The sequence below is a fragment of the Pelodiscus sinensis genome, chromosome 1 (genome assembly GCF_052426305.1).
Source record: "Pelodiscus sinensis isolate ZL-2025 chromosome 1, ASM5242630v1, whole genome shotgun sequence".
Taxonomy (NCBI): Eukaryota; Metazoa; Chordata; order Testudines; family Trionychidae; genus Pelodiscus; species Pelodiscus sinensis.
In genome coordinates, this window is record NC_143052.1 from 195,227,445 (window position 1) to 195,237,732 (window position 10,288).

The following is a 10,288-nucleotide window of genomic DNA, read 5'->3' on the forward strand; positions in this document are numbered from 1 at the left end:
TATCGGCTGCTCTCCACATACATTGTGATAGCATCAGTGGGAATGGCTCCAGACCTGCTACTGAAGGCGGGGCTGAGGATTTTGTTCCTCAGCCCTTGTACTTTTTGTATTAAGAACAGAACCATTTTACACACATCCTGGTGGATTCCTCTCAAAAGCATGCTAGGTGCTTTGCAGACATATAATTCCACTGGAAAGTCCCATCATATTTCCTACTGGGTGCAATTCACACCTGGGCGGCGGGCCAGCACAAGGCCTATATATGCCATTTCTGTCTCACTTAAAAGCCTCAGGGTATGCCTACATTACCCCGCTAGTTCGAACTAGCGGGGTAGTGTAGACATACCCTCAGAGAGTGTATGTGGTATATACAGCTTACGATAGCCCTCAATCTCTGGAGTGAATTTCCTTTCTGTATCCAAGTGTATCGCTTAACTTGGTTTTGCTGTTTACTTTACAGATCCTGTTCTCTGCTTCAACAGCACAAAGTTTTGCTCAACACAAAATAATGACTGTCTTAACTCCAAAAATTGGATTTGCTCAAGTAAGTTTTTAAGCATTTCTGATTCATTTCTGATTACTGGTAACATCCCACACGGAGCCAGTATTTTTGGTGTTCAATTTGTCCTCTACTGTGGTGTGTGAATTCAACTAGCACTCAAAGCTCACATTTCTTTGGCTTATAGTTGCAAATGTTCCCCCCACCCAACTTCACTTTCAACTTCAGCCTTCATTTTTAAACAAGGCTATTGCTTTCAAAGCATGTTTTTCCTGCTTAGGGATTTGAGGGTTTTCAGCACCTAGCATGGAGTGCAGCTGGAAGGATCCAGATCTAACAGCCTGAACTTGCTCCCACTAAAATCAAAGGAAGGGCTGCCATTGAGTTTAGTAGGAGCAGTAAAATTGGCCCTACATGGCACAGATGAGAGCAAGGGATGATAAATAAATGGCAGCCATTGCCATGTGGGACAAGTTTTGGGAGAGATGAGGATTATACTAGTAAAAGATCATGAAATATGATATTCTGTGAACATACTTGATGAATTCATTTAATTAATTTACATTTTAAAATAAAATGGATATAATAAATTAAGAATGTGAGATAGGAAAGTAAGTCTAACAAGAAGACATAAGTGATAGATTGAAGATCATGGATGATTTGAATCTATTACCATTTTTTCTCTCCTACAGGTAACCAAGCTTTTGCTTGCAAAATTTCATTCAAAGACATGGTGTTTGTTCCTGAATATTATAACTCTGAAAGTCAAATCTATCAGAATTTATCCCAGAAAATCACAACAGACGTAAGTCATGATATTCCTTAGGGCACTTTGTAATATACTGTTATTTCATAAGTTGTCTTCCCTTGCCATTCTTGAACCCCAGAGCCATTCACAAAGGTTGGTAACTTACTAAAAATGTTGATGTGATTAAGCAGAAAAAATCGCTCATCCAGCAAAAGCAGTACAGAAAGCATGTTCCTAAAAAGGACAATAAGGGCTGAAAAGGAGTTTTTTGCTGCCTGCGTAGGTCACAGTTGTCCCACATTTAATAAGGGGAACTTTAAAAAGTCTTAAATAAAAAGCAGGGGAATTCCTCATCCCTTTTGTTTACTTTCATTCCTGTTAGATAAATGCCTAAAAAAGGAGTAGTTACTGTAGAGTTCTAAAGTCATACTGCAACACGCATTTGTAAGATGCAGAGCTTTGAATAATTCCAGTAGAACACTGTAACTCATGGTAGGTCCCTGATGCTGGCAGTTGAGGGACTGGAGCGAGTTCTGGTGGAATTCTGGAGGGAGGTTGGTGTGGCAAGATAAGCGGGCGTGGGGTTTGGGGCCACCCCATAGACTCATAGACTCATGGACTTTAAGGTCAGAAGGGACCATTATGATCATCTAGTCTGACCCCCTGCACAGTGCAGGCCACAGAATCTCACCCACCCCTCCCAGAATAATCCTCTCACCTATATCTCAGATATTGAAGCCTTCAAATACTTTGAAGACCCCAATATGCAGAGAATCCTCTAGCTGTGATCTGTGCCCAATGCTACAGAGGAAGGCAAAAAACCTCCAGGGCCTCTGCCAATCTACCCTGGAGGAAAATTCCTTCCCGACCCCAAATATGGCGATTAGCTAAACCCTGAGCATGTGGGCAAGACTCATCAGCCAGACACCCAGAAAGTTCTCTAGTAATTCCTATCTTTTCTCCATTCACCTATTTCCCACTGATAATGAATGGTCAATTAGTTACCAAGATCATGTTATCTCATAAACCATCCCCTTCATAAACCATCTAGTTTAATCTTGAAACCAGATAGCTCTTTTGCCCCCACTACTTCCCTTGGAAGGCCGTTCCAGAACCTCACTCCTCTAATGGTTAGAAACCTTCGTCTAATCTCAAGTCTAAACTTCCTACTAGCCAGCTTCTATCCATTTGTTCTTGTGTCCACATTGGTATTAAGCTTAAATAATTCCTCTCCCTCCCCGTTTCTCCGCTCGCCTGTGCCTCTTTCCCCTCAATCTCTGCCCCTCTTGCAGTGGCCGCTGCGCCCTGGCTTGCTCTCAGCCGGGGAAGGGGAGGGCTCTCAACCCTCGGCCCCACTCACGGGCCGGTGGCGGGGGTTTGTCCTCCGGCGAACTCGGCCCTTGGCGCTCCTCAAGCGGGGGGGTCGGGGTCGTCCGCCGCCTGCACCCGTCCTTGGGTCCCGGGGGTGGGTCATCCCGCTCTGGGGCTGGGCCGGAGGAGGTCCGCGCTCCCCCTCCGGCTCTCCGGCATTGCTGCTCCTGAGGTTGCCTGCGGGATAGAGGGAATGCCGCCAGCCTCCTCCCCTTCCAGATCCTCCCCTTTATGAGCCGGAATGCCTGAGATGTGCCGCTCTGCCCCCTGCCTCCCATCCACCTCCTCCCGGGTCCTATCGCCCGCCGTGGGCGGCACGCCTTCCGCCATGTGTGCCTGCCCGGCTGCCTCCCTGCTCAGCGGCCTCACCTCCTGCCGGCCGCTCTCCCCAGGGCACCGCCCGGCCGCGTCGCCTGGCGCCTCGGCAAGGGCGCGGACGTTAGTGCGGGGAGCGTCTTCCCCGACACAGGTGGGAGTTCAGAAACACTACATAGCATAGAATTGCAGAGCAAAATTGTCATGAAAAATGTATCAAATAGGTAAAAAGAAACCTATTCTACTTTGCCAGGATGAGAATGAAAAGAACTAATGATAATTTACTCGCCTGTCAAAAAGACTTACATGCCTGAGCCAGCTGGCAGAGTGAAAATATTGCAAGGTTGGGATAGTCTGTCAATGATTTGAATAATAAATAAAAAAAATTCTTAACATGTCTACTGCAGCTTTAACCCAAGAACGTCTAAGTATTTTACAAGCAGTAACTAATTCCCTTTTACCACATCAGCTGAACATTAATACAATGTTATTATTAGCATCCCCATTGTAGAGAGGGGTAAACTTGACTTTTAAAAGTTAGATTAAAGGGCCTGTTCAAATGTTCACTAAATTCAATGGCAGTCTTTTGACAAATTTCAGTGATTTTTGGATCAAGTCTTCTGTGACTTGCTCAAGGTTATAGTGATTATTGTCATTATTATTAGACAGAGGCAGAGCTGAGGAATGAAGCTCCTCTTAAGTCACAAATGTTTTCTATTTCTGTCCATAATTTATCAAAAAGGTGAAATATTTTGGCTTGAAAATGCTGTCATGGTGCCTCCTGGGAAATATAGTCAGGTTCCGCATGCTCCCGTTGTCCTCTATGGTCTTTGGGGGAACTACATGTCCCATGATGATCTAGGAGCTGGAAAGAAGTGCATTATGGGAGTCTCTGGCCATGGTGCATCATATACCATATAGTGCAGCCGGGGACCCTAGCTCATAAAGGAAAACAGAGATACGAAGCAACTTCCAGTTGGCACTACAGAAGCATTTCCATATTTTAAAAATGTTATTTAGGTATTTGATTTTTTTTTATGAAAAATCAAAATTCTCCATGGAAAGCTGATACTTTGAAACATTTTCCTTAATCAAGAGCTTTGACTGCAATTTTTGACCAGGCCTACCTAGAAGGGAGGGAACTACCAGTATTTTTCCTCTATTCATTGGGAAATACTGGGCCAAATTGCATTTTGAGATACACAAGCGTAAATCTGGAGTTATTCCAATAAAGCCAATGAGTTTTGTTTGATTTACACTGAAGTGGTTGTGACAAGAATTTTTCCTCGTCTCTTCTTTGCACAGTCATTCTGAAATGTCAGGCTTTTGATTATACCACAGTGAAACAAAGTGCAAAATACTGTATAAGTTATATATGCTATTTATCTAGACTAATAGCAACATCATATCCATTTTAAATGCCTATTTCCAACTTGTGCTATTGGATGTGTGTACACATGGGAAAAGCATACTTGAAGTCAAGGTATACTAGTTAATAAGGCTGAAGGGACCCTAAAAATAACTTTAGAAATATTATATGCCTTGTAAATATAACAGTAAGGTGCTGTTGAGTTCTAATATATATGTGGTAGAAAGTGAAGGATAGTTAATGCATACAAATTCCCAACTGATGGCTAACTATAGATTGCTACTCCAAAACTTGAGGTCTTATTTCATACTTTAAATTATGTACCGCACATCTTCAAGAAAGCCTTTTCTGAATAAATATTTGGAGCTATAGAAAAACCCATTTTCTTTAGTCAATATTTTTTGTTCTAAAATATTGCCTTAAAAGGGTGATGTGCGCAAAAATTAAATTCACTGGTATATGTATCTAGTAATTCTTGCTCTCCCTCTTGGTATTTTGGAACAAATGTTGGTTTCCATTTTTCCAGGTTGTTAAACAAATGCGAATTATCCTGAAAGACGACAGCTTTGATATCGTAGTGGTTGGATTCAGAAATGGGAGTGTGATTGCCTATTTTGTTTCTCTGCTACAAGGACAACAGTCCATTGATAAAATTACTTTTCAAAAACATTTAAGCGAAATAGTAAAGACTGTGTTTGCTGGTGAAACTGAAGTAATCGTAGAGCGTAAGTACTCTTAACACATTTTATTAGTTATGGCATAGGGATCTGAAAGCATCTAATCTCATGCACTGCACAGAAATGGTGAAAAACAAATCCTTCCTTCTAAAAGGTGCATATCCTTTATGCTAACTTTCCAAAAACACCTCACACCAGTGCAGGGGCACAACCAGAATTTTCCTAAGGAGGGAGCCTAAGGAAAGGTCCCCTCTTCAGGAGGGCTTCTGTCCTGGGAGAATGAAGATGGCAAGTGTGCAGGATGCCCTGTGGGCACAGCTCAGTGTGACAGAGGGCAGAGCCAGCTGCAGGCAGGTTTTCAGGGCTGTATCTAGGGAAGGAATTTCTGGGACATGCCAATCTCAGGCCCTAGTGTCAAGGAGGGACACAGCCCAGGCAGTGCAGAGGGAGGTCCCTGCAGCCTCTGGTGCCCTAGTGCCCCTGCTCATTGTAGAAAGCTCCAGCATCTGGGCCACATTTCTTCCACCTTCCTATTGCTGCTTCAGGCAAGGCAGTGCCTTCCCTCCCAGTCTGCAGAGCCAGGACTCTAGCAGGGGCAGGGGTAGGGGTACCTCAGCTTGTTACCTCCTGTATGGAACATGATCTGGTCATGGGGCTGCCTCACTCTGCTCCCTCAGACAGGACCAGGAGGGTGGCAGTCACTGCTCAGGGCAGCCTGGGAGAGGTGGGGGACAGGGAAGCCTGCACACCCTTCCACTGTACCTCTTCCTGGGCATGTTTCCTCTGGAGTGTTGATTATTGTTCCATTTCAAACACACATGCCTCTCCACAGCAGTGTGAAAGTAGAATATTCTGGGGGACATTCTTCTATTTAGAGATCTACAGGGCAAATCCTGGTTCTCTTCACATGCTAGGAAGGAAACACTTCTTGCCAGCTCTGCACCAGCCAGGCTGGTCCTACAGACAGTTGGCTTAGGGTGGAAGGGGGCATGAGGAGTTGCTGTATTTGGTCCATGGTGTGTGACCCCCCTGAGCGGCTTCCCAGCCACTGCTCTCCCTTTCTAGTACTCAAAACTGAGACGCTGCGTATGAAGCATGTATAGGTCTCAAAACCCTTCCTTAGCCTGGTAAGTACATCCTTATGAGAGCAGTTCTACTGGAGGGAACAAAACAGCTCACGTGAGCGGCCACCAGCATTACATGGCTGACCCCTACGTGGTGTAAGATAAGCGTTGAAGAATCTAGCAGAAGCAGTAGGTTACATTAACTTTAGGCTTTCTTTTAGCTCACTTAGACTCATCTCTGAATTTGCCTCTGTAGACCTGAAGTAACTCCATTAAAATCAGTGAAAAGACTCCTACTGCCTACATTGAATGTGGGACAGCATGTGCACATTTTGCATTGAATACAAGGGCTGGATCCAGGCATGTCTGTCACAGCTCTGGGGAGGGAGCAAAGCAGAGCGGCATGGCCATGGGAGCGTCATTAAGAACATAGGCATAACCCTGTGGGCGCACAGTGTGCAATCGGCTCCAATTATTTGAATGCAGAATATTGCTCCCCTTGTTACGCTGACTCTGCTCTATGGGTTTGCATGTTCCCTGTGTCCTTCTACCTCTGTGCTCCCTTCTTGGCACCTTGTTCCCCAGGAGCAGTGGAAGCAAGCAGTGCTTGCATGCCATACACCTCAGTGATTGCTATTGTGCAGCCATTTAAGGTGGGGAGGCTTCTTGCATGTTATGTCAGCCGACACTCTTGTGCCAGAGCTGCCCACAGTTTGGTTCCCCAAAATGGGAATGAACACCGCAGTATTTAACATCGGCTCAGTTTCTAAGTGTCTGACGTTAGACATTGAATGCAGCTACACTTAAGGCATCATGCTTTCCAAAGGTTTCACATTTTGGCATTTCAGGATGGCAATTCTCAAATATATTTTCCATTTACAGCAATCCCTACATCTTCTGAAGTAAATCTGGCCTGGAGAAATGCAGTGATTGTCCTGGGCGTTCTGTTTGGAGTCGCATTCATACTTGCTTTGTTGATACTGTCAGCATATCTTTGGATGAGGTGTACATCCGGTCAATATTGGGTTGAACCTAAAGGGCTTTTGGGAAATTTTGCCTACAAATACTTATAAGCTGTCCCTCTGACTTACAAAAAAATGGACCTCACTTGCAACCTTAAAATACATTAACATTTCTCTATTAAATCTCCTGTTTTATCTGAAGTACTTCTATGTCACTCTGTGCCCCCTTTTACCGTTGTGTCTGACTGCCTCAATCTTAAGGCAGTGCTATTGTCATCATTTTATTAAAGAAGAATGAGCCACAGAGAGACTAAGTGACTTACCCTGAGAAGTCTTTGGCAGAACTTTTAGCTAGACGTAAGGAAAAGAAATAGCTATGCATGGCAGCTATAGTTTAGCTATGTGGTGTTAAAGTTATAAACAGAAAGGAGTTGATGCTTCTACAGAAACAACCATCAAAATTCCCATTATCTTAAATGGGAATATGATGAAGACTGATCTTCTGGTCCATATTTTGATCTTGGAAATACCCGACTTCAAGAGAACTGTATGTATGCATCCACTGGAAGAACTTGACTCTGTTCCTGTTTACCTGTTCCTTTATTATATTCATTTAGTTTTAACACATCACACAAATTCACTTATACAAAGTGTAGGTTGGCGTGTACTGCCATGTCTTATGTGCCTCTCAAGTAAACTTATACATAGGAATACGCTATACTACTCCATGATGATCTTCTTTCATTTTGACAAATTTAGCACAAATAGTTTGCAGTAACCATATAAAATACTATATACTGTTGATTCAAACAGACTTTTATGTGTGAGCTACAAAGAAACTGCTAAAGGTAAAGTTTTAACATATCATTGAAAGGGAAGGAAGATAATTTGGGGAGGAACAGATTAATTCATCCATTTTTACCTATTAGAAATTATTAGACTAAAATCTGACATATACTCATTTTTCACTTTGCTCTTGATAAGCCTGATCCAAAACCCATTGAAGTCAATGTCAAAACTCAGGGATTTCACTAGGCATTAAATCAAACCCTGTATATTTTATAGTCATAAAATATTTTACAGAATTTTCCTTATCTTCATCACACCTAGATTGTAAGCTCTTTGGAACAGGGCTTGTCTTCATTTTTTGTGTATTTTACAGCACTGAGCATATTAATAAATAGTAATAATAATGATTCCACTATGATTTGTGTAGTTCAGATAGATAATTTTGTTTGTATCTGTATTTCTTTTGTCTATGAGCCAACTGCCAGTTCTATGATTCGTTACTGAATCCCTGTTACTATAAAATACTGATGGCATGAAATTTCTGAATAATTGGGTCTGACTTCAATTTAGAAGTTATCAGTCAGTTAAGAAAGAATGTAGTGTATTGCTCTATAACAGCCCAGAGCCTATTCTTTTACAGGCTAAATCATATCTTTTGAGTACAGCCTACAGTTAGAAGGTCTGATACTGCAGTTCCCCAGATGGACTTTAGGGGGCTGATTGCCTTTCTGAAAACCCCAGGCCATAGGGACAGCACCCTTATTCCTACTCTTGTACCTGGGCACAGTCAGTTCCCTTCTGCAAGGTCAGATCCCAAGGCAATTTGGCGTCTCTGTGCTGTTTCACTACTAGCAGGTCTCGTGATAAAACCAAGATGCAATTGGCCAAATGTAGGGTCATACCTGTATGGATACCGCTTCACAGCATTGTGAAGATCTAAACCTTGCTGTATAGAGAGCACTTGGAAGCTGCAGTTCAGGCTAGAGCCTGTGTGCTGGAGGAGCATGGGCTTCAAGGTTCAAGCTGCAACTTCAAAGAGCTGTCCACACTGCTATTTTAGAGAGCAAGAAGAGTGAACCTTGTAAGCCCAAGTCTGTCCACCTGGACTGGGAGGCTCACTCCTACTCATGCCAACATGCTGGGTAAACTTGTCCACAACCTCTTGGACTTTGCAGCCCAGCACACAGGCTGTACCACCCTTCCAAGAGGTCACTCATCAGGCCCTCCCTAGATTAGCAGCCCTCTGGCATTCCAGAATGGGCCATGGTGGTCACAAAGAGACGGCTGCAGGTTTGCTGCACCTTTGTGCACAAATTTGTGTCAATATTTTGTGCTCCTGGCAGGACTAATATTTGCAGGGATCTGTGACGGGGATTTGTGCTCATGAGGCACAAGTCCTTTCTGAACATCCGGGGGTCAGAATACTTACACTGCTCTCAGCTCGAGCTGACACACAATTCTGCCCCACAGAAGAAGATGTAGTGACATGGCCACTATTGTACATGCTTTATAACCCTGATGAAGTGCTACGCTCATGAATCATTTCTAAATGTGCACATAGCCATCCCTTCTATCAGTAAATACAGTCTCACTGGAGTATTATGCTTTGCAAATACAAATGAAGGTCAGTGGCTGCTATTAATGTTGTTTCCTTTATTTTTAAAATATGGTATTAATAATAATTGATGTGACTCTTAGTTAAGTTTTTCTGGTATTTTTGGAAGCTATAACTGATGTAATGATTGTGTACAGCTGGGTTCTACTGTAATATAAGAAGTGAGAATTCTATGATAATCTGTATGTACAATATGCTAAGATCTGGTATTTTAAATACTTTCCAGAAATATGTTGCCAATAAATATACTATTTTTACAATTTTGCATTTCTAAGTGGTTTGTTACTATTATTTTGAAGCACAATTTTGGGGAAGTTATTTTTTTGGAAACATGTTTATGTTTTGATTAAAACGATTAAGTAGCAGCAGAGCCAAGTTGGCAAGGCTTAGTTCAGCAGATGCAGAGATGCTGTATCTCAGAGCAAGGTTAGCTCCACCAATTGTATAGGCAGAGGGACTCAGGTCTGGTGGATCTGGCTCTATTCCCCTCAGCTTTGTTGAAACCCCTCTTGCAGATGTACTGTGAAGTCCAGGCTTCAGGAACTGCTAGGGGGCAAGTAAAGGATAAGCCCCTGTTCTCCTTTCCAGAAGTAGGGAATCTTCTCTTGAATTTCAAGCAGGTTGTTAGGCTCTGCTCCAGTGATCCCCAACTTTTTGGGGCTGCCGGGCTGGGCGGGGGCAGGGATGCGCATTCACCGCGTGCCTGGGGGCGGCATTGTGCATGCGCCATGTGCCCGGGGCGCAAGAATGGCTCGGGCCGGCCCTGGTCACTAGGCGGGTGCACATAAATGCCCCAGCGTTGGGGACCACTGCTCTACACCTTCCCCCTCCTCAGTGAGAAAGGGTTCTGCACCCATGGGGCACCTGCCAATAAGATTC

The 10,288-nt window shown here is 43.5% G+C and overlaps 1 protein-coding gene across 2 annotated transcripts; it reads left to right on the forward strand.

Annotated features, from left to right (window-relative positions):
• Positions 1-1,194: 1,194 nt before the first annotated feature.
• LOC149525689 (uncharacterized) lies at positions 1,195-9,669 on the forward strand. Of its 2 annotated transcripts, none has more exons than XM_089774134.1 (3): positions 1,195-1,304; positions 4,829-5,027; positions 6,926-9,669. In XM_089774134.1, exons 1-3 carry the CDS (start codon positions 1,230-1,232, stop codon positions 7,114-7,116), a joined length of 465 nt encoding a protein of 154 aa, XP_089630260.1. In that variant the 5' UTR covers positions 1,195-1,229; the 3' UTR covers positions 7,117-9,669. The 2 variants fall into 2 exon arrangements, 1 of the variants encoding a protein (XP_089630260.1); XR_016348068.1 differs by lacking the exon at positions 1,195-1,304 and adding an exon at positions 2,914-3,087.
• The last annotated feature ends 619 nt before the right edge of the window (positions 9,670-10,288 follow it).

Coding starts and splice junctions, on each gene's coding strand:
- LOC149525689 (XM_089774134.1), top strand. CDS start 1,230: ATGGTGTTTGTTCCTGAATATTATAACTCTGAAAGTCAAATCTATCAG. Junction 1,305..4,828: donor CCCAGAAAATCACAACAGAC/GTAAGTCATGAT, acceptor CCATTTTTCCAG/GTTGTTAAACAAATGCGAAT. Junction 5,028..6,925: donor AACTGAAGTAATCGTAGAGC/GTAAGTACTCTT, acceptor TTCCATTTACAG/CAATCCCTACATCTTCTGAA.